This window comes from Drosophila persimilis, unplaced genomic scaffold (assembly GCF_003286085.1).
Source record: "Drosophila persimilis strain 14011-0111.01,24,50 unplaced genomic scaffold, DperRS2 tig00000002-arrow-pilon, whole genome shotgun sequence".
NCBI lineage: Eukaryota > Metazoa > Arthropoda > Insecta > Diptera > Drosophilidae > Drosophila > Drosophila persimilis.
In genome coordinates, this window is record NW_020825289.1 from 15,566,122 (window position 1) to 15,586,810 (window position 20,689).

Below are 20,689 nucleotides of genomic sequence, written 5' to 3' on the forward strand. Positions count from 1 at the left end.
TGAATATCCAGACGGGAGAAGTATATATTCGTACTGTACCTTATTAATCTGAACCCAAAATTTGTCTCTCTTTCATTTCTGATTACCCACAGATTTCGGCATGGAAAGGATCTCAGGTGAGCTCTGATCACACACCTTTATCTTACAATATTCTAATCTTTGCTACTTCTCTTGCAGAGCTCTCTTTCCAAAGCCTTTCGGTTCAATACTAAACCCCATCGCGCCGGCGATCGCAGCTCCTTCGGCAACTCCACCTCCCCAACGCCTTCGTACAGCAGCAGCGAGGGCGGTGGAGGAATATACGCTACCATAGGCTCGCTCCATCATCAGCAACAGCATCATCATCAGCAGCAGCAGCAGCAACAGCAGCACTATCATCACTTTCTGCCGCCTCCAACCACAGCTCCACCGCCGATTCCCATGGCAGGTGGCAGCAGCAGTAACTACAGTCATGGTCCGCCGCCGGGCCACCGCGTGAGTGCGCCGCCCACTGGCAGCGTGCTGGATGGGAGCGGAGTGGATGCACAGCTACTCTACGAGCAGAGTCGACGACGCGTGAAAAGCATCAGTGACATCGGAGCGTCGACCAGTGCGGGCAGTGTGGGAGCGTGTAGTCTGGGCGGCATATCAGGTTCCTCGGAGTCGCCCGAATGAGAATGGGAGCCGTATCAGAGCTAGCTAGACAGCAACAACCAAAGATACTCAGCTGTATTCCCATTCCCTTAATAGTCCCTTCTTACCTGTTCATCCCCAATTTATGTAGTGTCCCTTTCCTTTCTGGATTCGAGCTTAGATTCCAAAGAAAACCAAAAACGCGAATTCTATTGTATTAAAGTCAAGTGTCAGACCCACCTTAAGGATACAAGCATACAAGAATCAACAATTAAAGATACATATATACCTATGTCAAGATACAAATAAACGAGTAAGCATTTGATCAAATCAGCTAGAGCTACGAACTAAGAGTATATGCTAAATATGATTCCATATACATACATATACTCACTAGAGATAATGTAGGCTAAGATCAATCCCTCTCGAAAGCGAATCCACGCCAACACGCCCCACTAAACAACCCAAATAAACTTGGATAGTTTAATTATAATTATTCGTGTATAACTCTAATCTAATGGTAATTGTAACTGTAAAGCTAGCTTTAAATTGATCTACAAATGTAATCCTGCGCTGGAGCACTGCCACACCTTCAACTTGCGGAGTGTTCTGGCGACTGGAAATGAGCAGCCACAGAAGCGGACTCGTATTTGATGCATGCGATGGATGTAATTACAATTTAGATAAATTGAAATTATTTTGTAACCGAACCTATCGTAGCTAAGCAAATGAAAATGGAAACTATTGAAATAAATTTGATAAACTGCAAAATAGAAAACTGATACTGAGGAATAAGTATCCTTTAATATTGCATGATAATGATCAAAAACAAGTAAAGTACAGAAACAAAATCAAATGCAATGCAAACGCACTCCACTCCCCATACCCTCGCACCACCAAAGAAAGTAATGTCAGCCTGCTACACAGCCCAAGCTATCAGATATCGAAATATCCCAGAAAGAGAACGGTATTAATAAGCAGACCAATTTAACTCTAGTACTATGACAAAGAAACTATCGAATAAACCAATGATCAAAACTCTGTTGTAAATGGATCTGTTTTTTTTTCGACTTGCATTGCATTCTTTATTGTGTAGAGGAAGTCCGGCACGCTACACGAGCAGAACCTCAACAAATTGCATTTGCTCAACTCCAAAACATTTGACCTTCACCAAAAGTTGATGTGCTCTCTGTATCTTCTGTATTTCGGTGCATCTCCTGGTATGGTAATGGGAATCCTTCCGAAGCTCCTCCTGATCGGGTTGCTAGCGTCGATCGTTGTCGTTATCGTTTCGCGGTCGTCGTGTGGTATGCGGACGACCCTTTGGCTCGGGAGCTGGAACTGGCTCCGCGGCAGTCAGCGTGCCCAGGCTCCCAATCAAAGCCAAGACGCCAAACACAAGGAACAAACTAAACCACTTCATCTTGACTATGCTCTATCCTCCACTCTTAGTTGCAAACTGCTAACTGTCCGGCTGTGGATCAGGCGTTTTATGGAATGGCGGTGATGGCCGCCGAATGTTAATGAAGGGAACAGCCGTCAACATCGTTTACTTTTGCCTGTTGTTTATGTTCGCAGATCATGCGAGATATCCATCCAAATTGAGTTGTAAATCTAGCGCTGAAAGCGGGCGGACACCCGTTTAGGTAATTGGCTTCACTTACAACAGCATCGAACAATTGGCGATGTCACTTTTCCCATTCCAAGCTAATTTCAATCAGATCTCTGTGTGGGATTTCTAGCAATTCAAAAGCTAACTAATTATAGTGGAAAACAATTTTTTATGATAAAAGGTTGGCGTTTCATAACGTTATCAAATCATGTTTGGTAAGGATCGATACTTCCTTCCAGCTTTTATATACAATATGTGATCTTCTAGGGACGAAGTTGTTTACAAATAAAAAAAAAAAATGTGAGTCGATGGCAAACCATTGCCTTGTTTCAGATTGCTACAGTGAGGGGCCATAGAAGACCAACATAGGTTCGGTATAAATCGATTTGTTGATAAATTAACAAAAAAAAAAAACGCGTAATATTTAACAAATGAATACAATTTACAAATAGTTGCGCGGTAACGAAAATTTAAACTTCAAAGAACGCGGTATAAAGAACGATGTATACAAAAACCTATAATGGACTGAAATGGACTACAAATGCTCCGGGCATTTATCGAAAATGCCCCAGCGAAGGTCATTTTTCTGGTAAATGATCTGGTAAGCTTATAAAAAATATCACAATCATCGACATCTGGGATATCTTTTAAAACATCCATTGATCTCCATGGGCTTGCGGACTCAAACTCAACTTTTGTTGGAAAAGTTGGTCCAGCTCGTTCATTTCCCTCTCGCGCCGCAGCTCCTCGGCGACTTGCACCCACATGTTCTCAAAACCATTGTCAAAACTCGCCATCGAGACATCGGCTTCAAAGGCGCTGTCGTCCAGAACAAAAGAGTATTCGCGTTGGTAGTCGCACATTTTGTTTGGTTTTAAATCTGCAAAAGAAGAAAAAACGGTTAAGTATCGATCGCACAATAATCAAGCTATCGATATGCGTCCACTATCGATAGGCTCTTATCAGGGCTCAGCTGATCGTATTTTTGTAAACATTTTATGGTTCGTTAAAATTCTATTCGATCTGTGATTACTTTTCAGCTGTACCTCTTCCATTTTACAATATTCGCGCTGGTCTTCGAAAATTCTGCCAATTCTTAAAATACAGAACTGAGCCTGAGATGTCGCGTAAAAATGTCCTCAACTTGATCAATACTATCGTGGCCAATTCGTAAGCTGAATAGTATCCTTGACTAATTGCTGAAATAAAACCTTTATTCCGCATAAGCTGCAAGTGCCCCGCCCACTCACATAACTATGGATCAGCAGCGCCCACTGGGGTCCAGACGGGACAGAAGGAATACGCCTTCGAGGCAAGTCTCCGCTTTGGACTTTGGCCTTTACGCAGATAGGAGATAAGCTCTCGTTCTGCCTATAGTTTATAGATGTATCAGCCGACAGCCAAAGTCCAAGGAAAATAATAATTATAATAATAATAATCGTCTATGTTTGGTAGATGTCTGCCTCGACGGTGCGCTTTGGACCCGGTGTGAGTGTTGAGGTTGGTGCAGATTTGCGAAATTTGGGGGCCAAGAAGGTCTGTCTGGTCACGGATAGGAATGTGGCGAAGCTGCCTTCAGTCAAGGTGGCCTTGGACTCCCTCGCCCGTCATGGCATTAACTACGAGGTGTACGACGAGACTCGCGTGGAACCAACCGATGCCAGCCTGTGGCATGCCGCGGATTATGCGCGACAGAACGAGTTCGATGCATTTCTGGCCATTGGCGGCGGCTCCGTCATGGACACGGCCAAGGCAGCCAATCTGTTCAGCAGTGATCGGGAAGCAGAGTTTCTGGACTATGTCAATTGTCCGATTGGCAAGGGAAAGGAGGTGATGTCTGATAGGTTGAATGACGTATTGAATATTGAATGTCTAAGATCCCTGTTTCCCCTTTAGATATCGGTGAAGTTGAAGCCTTTGATTGCCATGCCTACAACCTCGGGTACTGGTTCCGAAACCACTGGAGTGGCCATCTTCGACTATAAGCGGTTGCATGCCAAGACTGGAATCTCCAGCAAATACCTCAAGCCGACTCTGGGTAACGATTGAACCAAGTCGCCAATTCTCAAGCTGCTCACGCATTTTGTGCCCTTAGCTATCATCGATCCCCTGCACACCCTGTCGCAGCCCGAGCGGGTAATGGCGTTTGCCGGCTTCGATGTATTCTGCCATGCCTTGGAGAGCTTCACCGCAGTGGATTATCGCGAGCGGGGACCAGCGCCGAGCGATCCCAGTCTGCGACCTACCTATCAGGGGAGGAATCCCATCTCTGACGTTTGGGCACGGTTTGCCCTCGAGACGATACGCAAGAACTTCATAAATGCCATATACGAGCCGGGGAATTTGGAGGCTCGCTCCCAGATGCACCTGGCATCGACAATGGCCGGCGTGGGCTTTGGGAACGCTGGAGTGCATCTCTGTCACGGACTCTCCTACCCCATTTCGGGCAATGTCAGGAACTACAAGCCCGCCGGCTACACGGCCGATCATGCCCTCATACCGCACGGGCTCTCCGTTGTGATAAGTGCCCCGGCTGTCTTTGAGTTCACTGCGCCCGCTTGCCCTGATCGCCATCTGGAGGCTGCAAAACTTCTTGGCGCCAAAGTAGACGGCGTTAGGGCCTCAGATGCCGGTCGCCTCTTGGCGGACACTGTACGAGGCTTCATGCAACGCGCTGGTATTGAAAATGGCCTCCGCGAACTCGGGTTCTCTAGCAGCGATGTGCCAAATCTGGTTGATGGAACACTGCCCCAGGAACGGATCACTAAACTAGCACCTCGGGCACAGACCCAGGAGAACTTGGCCCAACTCTTTGAGAATTCCATGGTGGCTTATTAATTATTCAATTAATTACTTACCCACGCTTAACCTGTTCGCTTCAAAAACTTGAAAAAAAGTGTTGTAAAAGTGGCATCGATGTTTGGATGTACATTGCAGACATCGATGTTTTTTGTAAAACATTACATGTAATCTTTAGATTACATTAGAAGCTTTTGACCAAATTTGAGGTTGGGTTAAGTCAAATTATTATTGCCCTGGTAAAGGTGTCAAATTTATGTTACTGCATTAATAATTCATCTATTTTGTTCCTTTTGCAATTAAGATCTGTTTCTGGATCTGGAAGAAGTTAAAGAATGATTAAGGGATATCCTCTACCGTATTCAGCTTCTGTTAATCCTTCTTACCCAGTTCATTTAATGCGTGATCGGGGTCTTAATCCACGGCACGGTCTCCAGAAGCAAAGGTTCAGGGTCGCCTGGTCCGAAAAGGGGGGAAAGAATCTGTTCTGTTCTAATTCCTGCTTCTTGTTTGCTTCTGTTTGGCTGCTCCTTTCCTTTGGATCATCTTATCTTTTTGGCCGTTGGTCGTTGTATTCAAATTCAAGTGCGCGCGCTGGGAAATCGCTGAGAAAAAATAGGTATGGACAACAGGCAAAACGGCCCAGAAAATTCAACGCATGCAAGGTAAAAACCACCCCATTTGCTCAATATACCTTTTCGTCGCTGGAGAGAGCAGCAGTGAGACCGTCTGACCCTCAGAAATACCGCAAATACCGCATAGTTTAGGTGACGTTGGCTTTTGAATCTTGATAATTAATTTAAATATTACCACTAACCATACAATACGCCCCACTAAGAGTACTTAGTATCCCATTAGATTTTGCAAAGAAAAGATATTCAATTTTATTGAACCGCATGTTATAGTTGATATGGCTATAAAAGATTACGATCGGTTTGGTTAAAATAATTTATTGTTTTCGGAATTGGTTTCAAAGTCAAAGTAAGTCAACCGATTACTTGATTTGATTGGAAAAAAGATAATAAAAAAGGCTTAACTTAGTTTATGCTTTAATTGTTTGTTTCTCTCATCTGTTGATCAGATTTCAAATCAGACGTCATTTCATGGAGTTGTCTAACAGTTTTCTACACAGATCCGGTTTTAAACTCCCACTACGATCTTCTGGTTTCTCGTTACTATTAATTCTCCCTCCTCCTGACTCGTGTTTAGTTTTGAAACAGTTGGTTTGAATTTTGGCAAAATGGCACTAAATCTTCAAGATGTTTCCGAAATTCTCTTCTCTTACGTTCGTTCAACGGATACGGTTACAGCAGGGGTTGGGATATGGGGTACGGGCTATAGGGGAGGCTCAATCAGTGGGAAGTCCGTTGCTCTCGAAACGGCTGCTAATCGAGCTCGGTCTCCGTCCGGGAATGTTGCCCTGTTTCTGCTGTTGTCCCCCACCTGGGAGGCGGTGGCAACAGGATTAAGTACAACATACATATGCAGCTATTTCATACATTTTAGTGGGTATGGTATGGAATTGTTATTTATCGTATTATTTACTCTTTCTCATTTTTGGATTGAAGTATTTCTCAGTTTTTGCTTTCAGTGTTTCCTTTCATTTTCGCTAATACTTTTTCTCCTGACGCTGGCGGTGGGTTCCGACAACGGGTTCTGTGCCTTCGTGTGCGTGCGTGTGTGTGTGTGTTCAATCGTCCATCGGTATCGGTGTGACCATTGTTGTTTGATGCAATTTCCACTTGTTCAACTATCAATAATCTTATAAATTAGAAAAACAGCGCAACTCGACTTCGACTTCCGCCAAGTCCTGCCCGGAACTGCGATGACGATGGAGCGAAGGACTTAGACCTGATTGATGGGCGCGTACCGGTGCACCTTTGGTTGCTTCGGCTCCTTGCTGGCCGGTTTCACAATATCCTCGCTGAGCTTCTGGTAAACGAAGGAATTCTTCGAGGCCAGCAGAGCCATGCGGTAGCGCTCGCCGCGCTTACGCAGAACCATAATGACGACCTTGGCAATGGCCAACAGAATGAGGACCACACACGAGATAACGAGGATCATTGGGATCAAGAAGTTGTACCCGCCATAGTAGATGTGGCCGCGCTCAATAAAGATCTCCTCCTCATCTGAGTTGTCCAAGCCGAATTTCTCTGGAATGGATAAATAACGCACAAGTAAAGTCAGACGCAACCCCTCTTTGTGAAAGTTGAACTCACCCAGCAGGAATCTGTCACGTGTCTCCTTGGACATGTCGATCTCCTCCACCTTGAGGCCATGGTTCTTCAGCTTGGGCTTCACCTCTTTCTCCAAATACTGGTCAAAGTCATTCTCGGTCTTAGTCTTGGTCTTGATCTTATCCTTGGCATCCTCGATGCGCTCATCATCATCGTCGTCGTCGTCATCATCATCGTCGTCATCCTCTTCGCTGTCATAGTCAACCTCAGCGTCATCCTCCTTGTCCTCGCCACCGTTGTTCAGATCCTCCTCAGCAGTGTCCTCCTCTTTGGCGTTGGCCGAGCCCTTCATGATCTTCTGCATGCTGATCAGCTTGCTCTTGTCCAGCACACTCTTATCCAAGACACTGAGCAGCTTCTGCTCGTCCTCATCCAGCTTCTTCTCGCTCTCCTTCAGACGCTTCTCCAGTTTCTGCTCCGCCCTATCGGCCTTGGCCATGGCCCCTTCCTCGTGCTTGCACACCTCGTGGGCCAGTTGAGCCCAGCCTGCCTGGGCCTGCGTCTCCAGTTCGAGGATGGTGGCGTCATCCTCCAGATTGGCCAGCACCGGCATCTTCTTGGGCGTCATCTGCATCTGCAGGGTAACGTAGCTGATGAAGTCTTGGAACTCGGCGTTGCACTTGAGCGGATTGCCGTTGATGTCCAGGGAGCGCAGGTTCTTGAAACTTTTCACGTCGGCCGAGGAGATCTTCTTGATCAAGTTTCCGGAGGCGTTGAAGCTGCGCAAGCTCTCGAAGATCTTGTAGCCAACGCCCAGCTGCCTGTCCGAGAGGAGCGAGGTCAGCTCACAGTCATTCACGTCCAGGGATCGCAGCTGGTGCAAGGGCATGAATAGACGCACGGACAGCCGACTGATGGGATTTCCCGCCAGGTTTAGCTTGGTCAGCTCGTTGTTCTCCATAAAGGTGAGGTCGTCCAGCTTGGCAATCAGATTGTTGCTCAGATCCAAGTCAATCAGCTTGTTCAGCGTGGTGAAAATCTCACGCGGCAGATGGTTGATGTTGTTCCACGCCAGCTTTAGGGTGGTCAGGTGGGGCATTGTCGAGAAGGTCTTGTGTCCCAGGGGGCCTATGGCGCAATTGGAGATGTCCAGGTAGTAAACGGTGAATTCGCCGTTGTAGCTGAGGAAGCCATCGGTGGGCAGCTGGCTGAGGCGCGGATTGTCGTTAAGCCGGATCACATCCAGCTCGGAGTTCTTGAAGAAGAGCATTCCGGATATCTGGTCCAGTTCGTTGATGGACAAATCAATGTGGCGCAGACTCTTCAGAGTGAGGAACGAGTCCGGCTGGATCTTGGTGATGCCGTTGCCCTTCAGGTTCAGGTTGGTCAGTCCGGGCATCTTGTCGAACATGCTGTGGTGGACCTGGACAATCGAGTTGAAGCTCAGATCCAGCTGCTGCAGCTCCTTAATGCCGAAGTGCAGGTCGCCCGTAAAGGCGTTATACTTGAGGTGGAGTATGGAGAGTGTGGTTCCGTTGAAGATGCCTCGGGGCAGCTCACTCAGCGAGTTGTACGACAGGTCCAGCTCCTCCAGCGTCTCCACGGGCTCGAACACCTGCTCGGGTATCTTCTTGAGGTTGTTCTGGGCCAGATTGATGAACACGATGTTGGACAGCCTCGAGAAGGCCCTGGGGTTCAGCTCCATAAGGTTGTTGCGCGACAAGTCCAGCTCCTCAATGCTAGAAGACTGAAACGGAGGAGATCATTTCAGATAAAAGATCATTAAAAGCTCTCTCATAAAACCTACCTTGAGGAGGTAGTGGAGGCTGGACATGACGCTGAGGTCATTGCCGGAGATGGTGAGCATGCGCATCTTCTTGTTCTGGGCAAAGGTGTCCGGATTGATGATGGCCAGGCCCACATCCGTCATATTGACCGCGTACAGCTCCTCCAGGCCGTGGAATGCCTCCGGGTGCATGTACTCAATTGTGCAGTTGGCAATCTTAATGGAGGCAACGAACTTCAGGCCCAGACCCTGGAAGAACTTGGGGCCCAGCAGAATCGGGTACTTGGGGCCCACATTGGTCACCACCAGGTCGGTGATGTCCGAGCCGAACTTCTGGGTGCCGGGATCCAGTCTGAAAAACGCGATTCTAATCATCTGATTTCCCTTAAGGGGATGGGTCCGGACTAACCTGCTGCAGGTGGCCACCAGGTAGCTGTTGACGTTGCGGGAGCAGACGCAGTATCTGGGGCAGGGAACATTCTCACTGAACACAACCTGCTCATCGTCGGCCAGATCATCCGCTTCCCCTTGGGGCACATCGTCGTCGTCGTCATCATCATCATCGTCATCGTCGTCTCCGTCGTAGTCCTCGTAGTTGGAGTCGTTTTCGGTGTCAATGGTGTTCTCCTTGGTCTTCGACACAGCGCCCTTCACCTGCATGATGAACTTCGTTATACATACATAGAAGTTGGATCTTTAAGATTCCACTTACCTTTGACTTGGTGGAGGTGTTTTCCACGATGGGCAGCAGCTTGGGCTGGCGGGTGGTGGTGGTTCGGCTCTTCTTGGGACTTGCGCTGGTCGAGGTCTCCTTTTCCTCATCAAAGTATGTGTAGTCGTCCTCATCGTAGCCATAGTTGTCATCATACTCCTCGTTCTCATCGCTGCTGGTGGCATTCTTGCCGTTTTTGCTGGCGGTCAGCATGTTGATGACAGTTGAGGTGGCATTCTGTGCCTTGGGCAGCATCTTGTTAAAGCGCGGATCCTCGGCTAGGGCCAGGTTGTGCTTGGATGCCTCCAGCAGATCCTTGAGCGTCTCCTCGCTGATGGGCTGCTGGGTGGTCGAGGCCACAGTCTTTTTTATGGCACTCTTCGTGGTCGTGTCCACCGGCAGCTCCTTCCCCTTGGGCGTGGAGATCTTCAGGCTGTTCTTGTCCGCAATATCCTCGCTGGCGCTCAGCTCGTTGTCCATTATGTCATCGTTAATCAAGTGGATGGTCGGTTTTAGGGTGCTCGAGTGGCTGGCCCGTAGCGCCCCAAGGCACACGACCAACAACAGCACCAGTCTCGCCTGGCGACCCATTCTAAGATTAGCGGATGAGCAAACTGAAATGGACCAAGAGGAGTTTGTACAGTAACGACACGATGATAGGTGTTTGCTTCGCTTTGCTTCCTAGAAAACTCTACTGACCCGACGACTCACAGCCTTTAATGGGAAGCACGTTGGAGCCTCCTACTCCACTATCTTATCGGTAATTGTTGAATGCAGATAAGCAGATAAACATTTATTGAATCAACAACGAGAGCTGGAGGTGGAAGCACTCATGGCTACACTAGGCACCTATTCATGCTGCCTCGAATACAACGCATTATATCACTAGTTTCCCCCAAAATGCCCTGCATCATCATCAGGGATTTACTTCAGCACTTGGCTGAATGTTGACGCGATGGATTAGCACCCACTGACTCGATGGAGTTGACATCATTCGCGGGCGCAATGGAAATGCTAATTTCATCAACAAACGAAAACCTAGGAGGAGAGTTTCCAAATGTTTGCTTATCGTTTAATGGCAATTGGTTCGTCGCTCCCTGGTTCCATGGCCTGATAAACAAACGTCAATGATTCTTCGAGTATTTTAAAACTTGTTACTAAGAATCGGGGAAAGCAGTTGGCACTTTCGGATCCGTAAAGTATGTACTTCCCACCAATTCAACCATCCAACCATCTACCTTTAAAGTATGAGTAATTCGCATTGAAAATCTGTAGGTTCCCACTGCAACTGCAGATCTGATACGCGGATAAAAGCGGCATCTCAGTCGCAGTCTCAGTTTCTGTTTGTCGTTAGCAGAGATCATTTTGTATATTTATTTGTTGAGCCTCGTTTCTTGTTTGCCCTTTGATTATAGCCGACTGCCTTGCGTACTCTTCCAAACTGATTGGGTAATCAGAATCGGGCAAGCGAGTTGACGCTTTTCAATGCCAATCATTAGCTCAGGGGATCCCCAGCTCCTCTGCACCCCACCTTAGCGCAATTTAGAACTTGTTTTCCAGATATCTTGTTCCCAGAAATCCAGAACCGGCCGATCAAGCGACACATGAACTCTCTTAATCTTATGCAATATTGAATTAAATTCCAATGCGATTTTCTCCATGAAGTGCTTCGATTCGGTGTGGATTCCGTCTTGGCTTGGAGCCGTTCTGGAACTCGCCTCTGTTTGCCAGCGTTTTCATGGCAAAGCAAATAATTCGCAATGCGGTAAACAAAGAGCTTTAGGTTTAATTGTTGTGGCCAAGAACGAGAGGATAGGGAAGCGACGATACGAGCCAGAATAGGGAATTGTAGGGAAATGCGCAGTAAGCGAACTTGGCAGCACATCGGCAGCGACAGCGACAGCGACAGCGACAACAAGAACGAGAACACAGTTATCTAGTCAATGTATGACAATACGTATTTGAGTACATATGTACTAGATATATCTAAATATGTACAAAAGTACACTGGAAAAATGCCTCCGAATGTAGTTCAAAGAATTCCAGAAGACCTGGAAATAATCAATACCCTTCGCTATAGTCTATTCAGGATAAAAGAGGGTTCCCGCGTTGTTCTCGATTTTTCCTCAGTGCATTTGTAAGAGCATTTAATTAGATATACAAACGCAGACCCAGACAGAAATTGCTTAGCCAGCTCTTGCCCTGGATCGGGGCTCTGTCTGTCTGCCGCACAGAAATTTGTGTGTGGGTGTCAAGTTGAGTGTTTGTGCAACGATCTCTCCTCGCTGTGGGTGCCTGCCTCTCAGCCTCTCTGACCCACACCAGCACCCAGGGGATACTGCAGCGGAGGCCCAGGCCCGCATTAAACGTGTTTAGGTCTTTTGGCTAACATTTCATCGAGTCACGAAAGATTTTCTGAGGCAGACAAAGTTTTTGGCCCGACTCGGGCCAAGGCGCCGCCGACACTCCACTCCACTCCACTCCGAACATAATTAATTCCATTTCTGTCATTGCAACGACATGTATATGTGTAAACGCCGATATCCATACACATGCACGCTGTACGGCTATATCGCTATATGGCTATATGGCTGTGTGGATACATGGCTTTAATAGCTGCGTGTGTGGAGCGGAGCCGATGTTGTTCAAGTTTAGAGAGTAAAAACCGGTAACTGGCACTGGCACTGGCACTGGCCATACTTGTACGTGTATGCAAATCAGCCTCAGAGTCGGAAACCCGTGAGTCAACCAATTCATCATATGGCAGCTATCTGTAGAGATTAGCTCTAGTTGGGAAATATGTCTATCTATACTCGTGGTACGTCTATTACCGCTCCCTTAGCCCCCACATATCACTCCCCCAAACAATGAAATTAAATGGATACGAGTGGCTTTTGATGTAGTGCATCTAATTAAATCAATCTTTCTGTCTCTGTCTCTGTCTGAGCGAACAATCAATTAATATAAAATCAATGGGAAATGCTTTCCTGAAACCGCTTTCTAGAACACTTTGACATTCGATCGAGATACATTTTGTACACTATACTGGCTGCTACAGTTTACGGCCTTTGTAACCAGACACGGAAACAGAACGTTTTGTCCAAGGGTTATGTTATCCATACACAAAAATACTTCCATAAAGTATCGCATATCCAACTGATTCGAAGTCGTGATACCAGCAGCGTTTAAACTTAAAACACCAACATTTTTCTATTTCATTAATGGAAATTTATTATAGTTTTTAGTTGATTTTTCTGGCTTGTTTTCAGTTGAATTTTTATCAACTGGTTGTGGCATCTGGTCGGGTTTGTCAACAGATTTGAATGATGGTCTCCCTCCCTTGGGGTCTCGTGTTACACAAAAATGTCATGTGGGGCCGCATAGCAGCTGGGGACTGGACCTGGACCTGGAACCATGGAAAGTTATCGAATTGTGGATGGGCGCAGTCGGTTGGAAATTGGAAACTGGGTGTGACCCTTGGCCACAAATTATGAATTGTTTTCTTCCCCAGAGAGAAAGAGAGAGGGAGAGATATTCGCTTGGAATGTCTCGGAGAGCAGCGGGATCAAGAAGGTCAGCTAATGAACCCCTGAAAACGGTATCGAACTCAGGTAGTTTCGCCTTGACTCCGGCTTAAGATCACCCGACAAAAATTGTCTTTGGCATTACCCAGAAATACCCGAAATCACTCTCCGCAAACATGTGTACGCGTGGGTGGATAATGATTGAGATGTCTGCGTAAAAATAGCATTCCATCGTTAACAGGAAGTGAAACGAGAGGAAGAGACAGACATCCGAGTAGGTAGGGGATCATTCCAGCTTGTTTTTTTTTATTTTTCAGAAACGGACTCATCTGTTGTTCCTTTTAAGGATATCGATTCATGGGAAGACGAAGACGAAGACCGGCTCGAAGCGGAAATAACTTAGCCGATGCCTTGATTAGGGTGGAAACACAAGCAACCCAAATCGAGCTGCAAGTATTTGTGGATCACGACTCAATCACATTTGTTGACCGATTCATTAGCATCACGAGCTGTTGAGTGGATGGATGGAGTTTTATGGTCATGATTTTTGCGTAAGGAGCCAACCGCTCCAACTCCCAAATGTGCATTCTGCCCCCCTTCACACGGTGGAATATAGATTCCAGTGTATACTGCCCATATCCTATACGAGTGATGCCATTCTGGCACATAATTTCTGCAACATTAATTTCTGCTGAACAAGCAAGTACAATGGCAAAAATTGCCCAAGGCGGGCACATAAAAAAATATACAGAAATATAAAAAATGCCGACATTTGACCACACACACAGAAAGCAAATACAGACACACACACACACACACACGCACACATCGACATCGGCTATAAAAAGGGGGAAACTGTGGCTTCGAAAGATGGTAAGACTGGTTTTTTTTCGGCTGGAAATTGCGACTCGAACGCGAAGCAGCTGTGACGTCCGCCGCCAAGCGGCAATTGGAGTGTAAGCCAAGTTAGCCCGTTGCGGTGGCGGCCAAAAGTCAGACAGATGACTTTTCGAGTTACGAAAATTCTGGCTAAAAGCGATTTCAATTTACTCAGCAATTACAAAGAGAGAATTTCTGTATAAAGGCTTAAGTGCCACGAAAATTCCTATTTAAATATTTGTATTTGCCAGTTGCTTGAACTCAAATAGTTTCCGACTCGCCCGCTGTCTGCTGAAGTCCAACTAAACTGATTAGCTATATATAATTAAATACAGATTAATCAATATGACACTTTCTACAGTCTAGAAACTTGTGTGGATTATAATCTTAGAACCCAATGAGTACGAACCTAGTACCACATTGAATCTTTAGAACGAGTTGAAACGAGTTCAGATTCCATATTCCATCAGAAATACGTAATGAATATAAAAATAATGTCATAACAAGTACCTATATTTGAAATATTTTAGCTTAAAAAGCACTGCACTGGGATTCCCTTTCTGATTACTTCTCACTCTATGAATCGGCTATGGTCTGTTCGTATCATCGCATGATACCATTTATTGTCTTATATGATCAATCAGGCTTTAAATTTCCACTGTCCTGCGAAAAATGTAGCTGATAAAGTGCATTTGCTGTTGCTCGTATCTTAGCAGAGGGCCTGGGGGGGCTCAAGGTAAGAGCTGGAGTTCAGTGCAGTTATTAAAATGATCGTAAATTGATTTCACCCATTCGACGTGGAAATTTATGTCTGCTTCCTCCCTTCAGGCTGCACTTGTTCTTTGTTCATACAGATATCATACAGATATGCGTATATATAGCACTGATATTGAACAGGAAGCTGGGTATAAATTAAGAACTTAAGGAGCCATCAGCATCACCAGATGATCAGCCGAAACCGGCTCGAACCAGGCGAGGGCGAGAGCGAGGACGATGGCGAGGGCGGTTCATTAGCGGGCTATGGACAGACTGCCATCAGTTCCAGTTTGTGGGTAATTCAGAATTAGGATCGGGGATCGGTTGGTTTTGGCCTGGCTTGGCCTGGGCTGGCACGACTCTGACAGGGACAGAATAGAAAAACGCTTTTCATTGTTTGAGCCGACAGAAACCTGATTTGTTTCCACAGTAAAGTGCGACTTTTGAAAAACATTTTCCCCTACTTTGTTGGCACGCTAAACTTTGCACTCCGCTGGGGCTTTTGTTGCAAACAGAACAAAGGCGGAGCGGGACGGTTGGGACTATGGCCATCACGTATTGTTTTATCGGAACGAGTCGGTTTAACTGCTCGTAGTCGAATGCATGGAATTGTCACAGCGTTGAGACATCTCTATATATTTATTAAGTGTCGGCGGGTCCTGAGCCCTGAGTGGCATTGAGTTCGACTGTCAAATTGCTGACATTATCACAAAACCCAGACGAATGCCGCGCCCAGTCCAAGAGCTGCAATTTGCGTCACACATTTCGCTTTTGAGGTGCGGAAAAGCCCCTCTCCCAGCTGAGCTGTCTCCGCATTAATTAGGTGCAAGAAAATCGAATTTCAAATGCGATTCCACTGCTCGGTCTCGTTTAGGCGTCTGCCAACGTGGCTAACTTCGAGTTTGGCCCGTTTCTGGCCACATTCCATACGGCCCAAACGTGCACAGAGGCACGGGCACGGGCACAGGCACGGGCACGACGCTCCACTGAGTCACTGCAGGCGAAGACTCTCCGCTTTTTTTCGACATGGCAATGGGTGCTATCCAAAACCAGACCGCAACTCGGACCGGACCCTGAACCATAAGCTCATACGCTGTGAAATCGGCTTAAGTTTGGAAGCCTGAGTTATAGGTTGAGCGAACCAAATTACAAGGCCCCCCAAAGAAGCTGAGCTCCATTTGGCTTCCCGAGAGCCTTAGGCCCGGTTATCCCCAAGCCCTCTTGATACAGAGTATTCAAATATCGGCCCTCGATGGCCAGAGTGTGTTTGATTGCGAATGAGGTGAAAGTTGCCCTCAAGAACTGTCGCCAAGTGGGGGTTTACATACATATGTACTTCCTCATATATCATATAGATATGTACATAAATCAGCTATGGTTGGGAGCTGGCACCAGCTGGAACTGAGTTGATCAGCTGCTTTCATATGCAGACAGACAATTTGCGGGCCAGGCCAGGTGGTGACTAATCTTTTATGGCATCTGATTAGAATTGTGCAAAAATTGATTAATCTTCCGTTGTCTCTCTGGCTGGCTGTCAGGCTTGATTGATTAGAGTCAGGGTTAAGGTAAATGTCAACGAATTTGTACTGTGGGTGCGAAACACGAGCACAACTACATATGTACAGCTGATTAAGGCCACACTGGCACTGGCACTAGCACTAGCGACTGCAAAATTTCATGCTCAATTGAGCAGGGAAAGAAAAGGCTAAGCTTGGTTAGGAGAGAACTGCATTTGGCGCCCTCCTATCCTGGTTGGGATGAGAATGACATCATTGTGTGTGTCAAGCAGTTAAAACACGAAGCTGGATCGTTAAAATCACTCAAAATAGTTTGCTTTTTTCGCTGTTTTCGAACGACAGTCATGTGCCAAAAGCAGAAACCAAGCTCCCCAAGAGACTTATTACGCATCCGCCGCATGTGCCGACACTTAAGTTCTGTAAGACAAAACCGAGTTTACCCACACACACAGCACTCGGTGCGGCATTAAGTGGTCCAAGCTGCAGTTGTTGTTAGATGTTTGCCTGGGCACTTAACAAAAAAAGATTTGATAGTTTAGTATTCATAATTTCCCCTGCGGGGAGATGGAGACAGCGACAGCAGGGTTTGCTGTATACATATCTACGGCTATGTTGATATAAGTATACTATAGGTATTCTCTGGCCAATTACCAGCCATGAAACCAGCCAGAGCAGATAGTAATGTGACCTCATTAACTTCACTCATACAACCACAAACTCACACTCGCACTCGCCTTCTCACAGAGGGAGCGAAAGAGAGAGACCGAATAGAGTCAAAGTCTGAGTCGGCAAACGAATTTGTTTGCTTTTGGCCTTTTATCTTTATAAATACGCTTGTGGGCCGGCTTTTGTAGCGATTAGATAATGCACCACAGCCGACAACTGGCGACAGTTGACGGAGAAGTCCCTCCTGCAGTGGTAAGAATGCCCAGCCCCAGTCCCACCCCGCTCAGCCCCCAGCCCTATCCCGAAATGAAACCGAATGAAAATTTGCATACATAAGCGTTTTCAAGGAATTCAAAGAGCACACACCTCTGGCTGATTACGTCTGGAAAACCGAGTCGCACCTCAAAATCAAATGAACAGATCGCAGAGCAATCATTTCAGTAAAATTCATTTAAATTCCAGCTTCGTTTTCACAGAGACACAGTGACAGCAACAGTGGGGTATAAAAATAGCATTAAAATTGAAAATCGATTGGAACTGGTTCTGAATTATGCATAGAAATAATTTATTTATTTATTTATTTTTTTTGTTTTTTTGAGAATATTTCGTTGTTTCTGTTATCGGAATTAAAACCCCCTTGTACCGCACTCTAACCGAAATATGTTTGGCTGATTAATTGGGGGCCATTTCAGGAAGCTTTTCGAGGTGTTTATTTGCATACAATAGTTTGTATAATATTTGTGTTTATCGGTTAATACTCGAATACAGATTGCTGTAAAAATACAAGCTCTAATTCGTAATGGCCTTAAGTGTTTTCCAATATTTCCACGCGTTATTTGCCCATCATCCCATGCCCAATGTATGCAAACTATGATCATGGTCTTGCTATAGAGATCTATTGCTCTCTGTACCCCGTCTTTCTGATAGTTTTGTTGTTTTTTGCAGCAACGCGTTGAATTTGTGATGAAGGTGACTTCTTTTTGAGTAAATGCATTACCGGTTTGTTCACCCCTTTCCCCACTCTGTCCACCCCGTTACCACTGCCAGCGAGAGTCGAGTTGTTACATACACCAACAGACGACACTAAACGCACACTACACTCACACTAGCTCACTCACACACAGGTGTAATCTTATCTATGTACTTCTCTTGCTTGCGTTTGTAGCATTTGTTGTTGCTCTTAACTGTTTCATTATTCTGCCTTAAACTTATCTTCTCTCTGTTTTAAATTCCCCGATTCCCTGCAGGGCAAATGCACTAAGCTGTCCTATATGTGCAAGTGTGCGTGTGTGTCAATCTTCGTGTTTTGTTTACTTCTAGCCGTGCTGATAAGTAAAACTAACTACAAATTGAAGCTTTTCTTAGCCGTTGATCAGCAGAATTTGGTTAAGATAATTGCGACTTGGTTTGGAAGTTTATATGTCACCACACATATACAGATACACAACCAACACGCAAACACGAGCAGCTGCATCGCTGGGTTCGGCCTGCTGCTGTGTGTGTGTGTGAGTGAGTGCTTGGTTATGTTTTCAGAGATATGGCAGGTAAGCAATGAAGCCACAGGTAGCGTTACACACACAGACACAGGCACGCTCACACATAGTCACATACAGACCGAAAGATACGCTCAGCGAGTGAGACAACCACTTGGGGCAGAGACAGCCGATTTGCTGTTGTCCCACTCACACTTGGACCCTGGCCTGACGAAATCCCATCCCTCCTCGCTGGCAGTGCACTTTTTTCAATGCCCGCCAGCTCCGACTCCGCTCCGACTCTGGATCCCAACGAAGCCTGCATCGGAAGAAAACTCACCTTTTAGAAAATTCTGCTCGCTGATGGCTACGGCTCAAAAATTGAAGTGGAGTAATCCAAGAATTAGTATTTTCGCTGAAAGAAACACACAAACTTTAGTGGAGATACGCTAGCCACCGCACCTAGAGAGTTCTCTTTCCGGCAGAGTTTATATTTGATATTTTTGATTAAGTCCGATTTTGTTTTCCACGAATTCAAAGGCTGTTCACGTGCCCTGGCCGTTAATTCTGCTTAATTGGTGTTAACTTGTTTCAGCTTTACCGATTTCGTTGACTCGTGCGCTCTATCTACCGCGTGTGTATATTCCTGTTAGTATGCGATCAACACCTGTTGAAGTTTGAAAATCAACTGATCTCGGCTCACCGTTAAGTCGGAATACAATGGTATATTATGGTATGGTAAGGTACAGTGTTGAATGGTATGTCTGTATGAATAGGTAGGGAAAACTCAGCGATCGGCCTCTTATTGTGGCACCAATGAATGATTATGTCGAATCGTTTCAACGATCATGTGTCATTTGTTAGGTGATATGATAGGGAATGTTATTGTTATCTTGCATTGAATATAAATTGTTTTATATTTTTTGTTAAGAAAGGCCTTTTCTTAGTTGGCCCCACCTCTAAGGCATAACTTACCATGGCATTGGTTGTTTTCGAGTCTTTCCTCTCTCTGGCGCTCTCACTGGCTCAAATGGCGACGCATCACACACACAAATATATATGCAAGTGTGTTCTGCATTGAACATCTTTTTTAAGTCCCTATCGCTCATTGGGGACGGAACCGAATCATAAAGCGGAAAATGTGTAATGAAGTTCAATTTAAAACAAAAATATTGCAAAACAAAATATTGAAATAATTAAATTATAATCTCATCTCTGTCACCAAGCCAACATCTCCCACTAATTATAGGGTATAAAAAGATTTTGTTCCGCAATTGATTCGATAAAATATGCTTAACCCACTTAACCCCCCATGTATTTAAACAGTTAAACGATTTTAGAGCGAAAATTCAAAAAAACTGCGATTGGAAGTTTCTATACCCTTTTTTCTTAAATATACTTTTAAAAATTATATTTAAGATTATTGAATTATTATTAAATTAAATACAGTGAGTCGATAAATCACGCGACAGCTGATCGCTGCTGGTGGTAGTTTCCGAAAAGTCCCTTACCCAGTGGCGCCACCTGGGAGCGCCAGCATACATGTTTTTGGTGTAGAACTCATGTAAGTCGCATGTAGAATTGCAACGTCAAGTGTAATGTCGTTCCAGTGTGTAGTTGCCATGTAGCAGGGATAATTTTATGTTTCAAAAATCTACTTTTAAAATTTAGCTCATCTTATCGAAAATGAATTAATAACGAATAATATATTTTGTTCCTAAAAATTAGCGAAACCTAGTCTATGCATGCAGGTCAGATTCAAGCTTGTATTGTTGTATAGCAACCATCTTTAATAGTTTCATAGCTGGGAGTTACCACATTCATAGTACACATGTACAGGTATGTGTGTGTGTAAGTGCCCAACTAGATTATTTAAATACACTTTATTGACATTAGCCGCCTATTTAGTAGAAACACTTAGGCCGCAAACCTCATACTGTAGGCAACACACATTGGATCTACCAGTGCAGGGGCTTACATTTTCTCTTTATACATATATTTTTATTCTTTTGGAATTGGAAGTAAACTCGTCAGGATGCCACTATTTCAGTGCGGTCGAGGTAAACTAATTTATGTTGTATAATTTATAGTAAAGTATCTGCAAACCAACCAACAGTTGGACTGGTTCGATGCCCTGTTTGCCTGCCAAAAATGAAAATGTGTTTGGCTGATATGAG

General features: G+C 45.4%; 5 protein-coding genes across 6 annotated transcripts in view; 2 read left to right on the forward strand and 3 right to left on the reverse strand.

Moving 5' to 3' along the window:
- The window catches only part of LOC6593202 (kazrin), a 36,568-nt gene extending 34,906 nt beyond the window's left edge, over nucleotides 1-1,662 (forward strand). The window contains exons 11-12 of the mRNA XM_026985126.1: nucleotides 93-116; nucleotides 178-1,662. Of these exons, the coding sequence (XP_026840927.1) occupies nucleotides 93-116; nucleotides 178-654 (501 nt within the window). The 3' untranslated portion in view covers nucleotides 655-1,662. The remainder of the gene's footprint in view (nucleotides 1-92; nucleotides 117-177) is intronic.
- Nucleotides 1,652-2,350, reverse strand: LOC6593201. Its single transcript, XM_026985128.1, has one exon. It carries the CDS (start codon nucleotides 2,033-2,035, stop codon nucleotides 1,877-1,879), a length of 159 nt encoding a protein of 52 aa, XP_026840929.1. The 5' UTR covers nucleotides 2,036-2,350; the 3' UTR covers nucleotides 1,652-1,876.
- Nucleotides 2,351-2,417: 67 nt separating this feature from the next.
- On the reverse strand, nucleotides 2,418-3,104 carry LOC6593200. The gene has a single exon (XM_026985127.1). It carries the CDS (start codon nucleotides 3,085-3,087, stop codon nucleotides 2,872-2,874), a length of 216 nt encoding a protein of 71 aa, XP_026840928.1. The 5' UTR covers nucleotides 3,088-3,104; the 3' UTR covers nucleotides 2,418-2,871.
- A 206-nt stretch (nucleotides 3,105-3,310) lies between these two features.
- LOC6593199 (probable hydroxyacid-oxoacid transhydrogenase, mitochondrial) lies at nucleotides 3,311-5,137 on the forward strand. Its single transcript, XM_002018086.2, has 5 exons — nucleotides 3,311-3,394; nucleotides 3,452-3,536; nucleotides 3,680-4,054; nucleotides 4,121-4,262; nucleotides 4,320-5,137. The coding sequence occupies exons 1-5, from the start codon at nucleotides 3,345-3,347 to the stop codon at nucleotides 5,060-5,062; spliced, it is 1,395 nt and encodes a 464-aa protein (XP_002018122.1). The 5' UTR covers nucleotides 3,311-3,344; the 3' UTR covers nucleotides 5,063-5,137.
- An 816-nt stretch (nucleotides 5,138-5,953) lies between these two features.
- On the reverse strand, nucleotides 5,954-19,194 carry LOC6593198. 2 transcript variants are annotated; one of them, XM_002018085.2, is made up of 7 exons: nucleotides 19,114-19,194; nucleotides 18,853-18,927; nucleotides 9,699-10,312; nucleotides 9,396-9,640; nucleotides 9,008-9,338; nucleotides 7,243-8,947; nucleotides 5,954-7,176 (listed from the first exon to the last, which is right to left on the reverse strand). In XM_002018085.2, exons 3-7 carry the CDS (start codon nucleotides 10,287-10,289, stop codon nucleotides 6,869-6,871), a joined length of 3,180 nt encoding a protein of 1,059 aa, XP_002018121.1. In that variant the 5' UTR covers nucleotides 10,290-10,312; nucleotides 18,853-18,927; nucleotides 19,114-19,194; the 3' UTR covers nucleotides 5,954-6,868. The 2 variants fall into 2 exon arrangements, with proteins under 2 accessions (XP_002018121.1, XP_026842294.1); XM_026986493.1 differs by having other exon boundaries at nucleotides 9,396-9,652.
- Nucleotides 19,195-20,689: the final 1,495 nt, after the last annotated feature.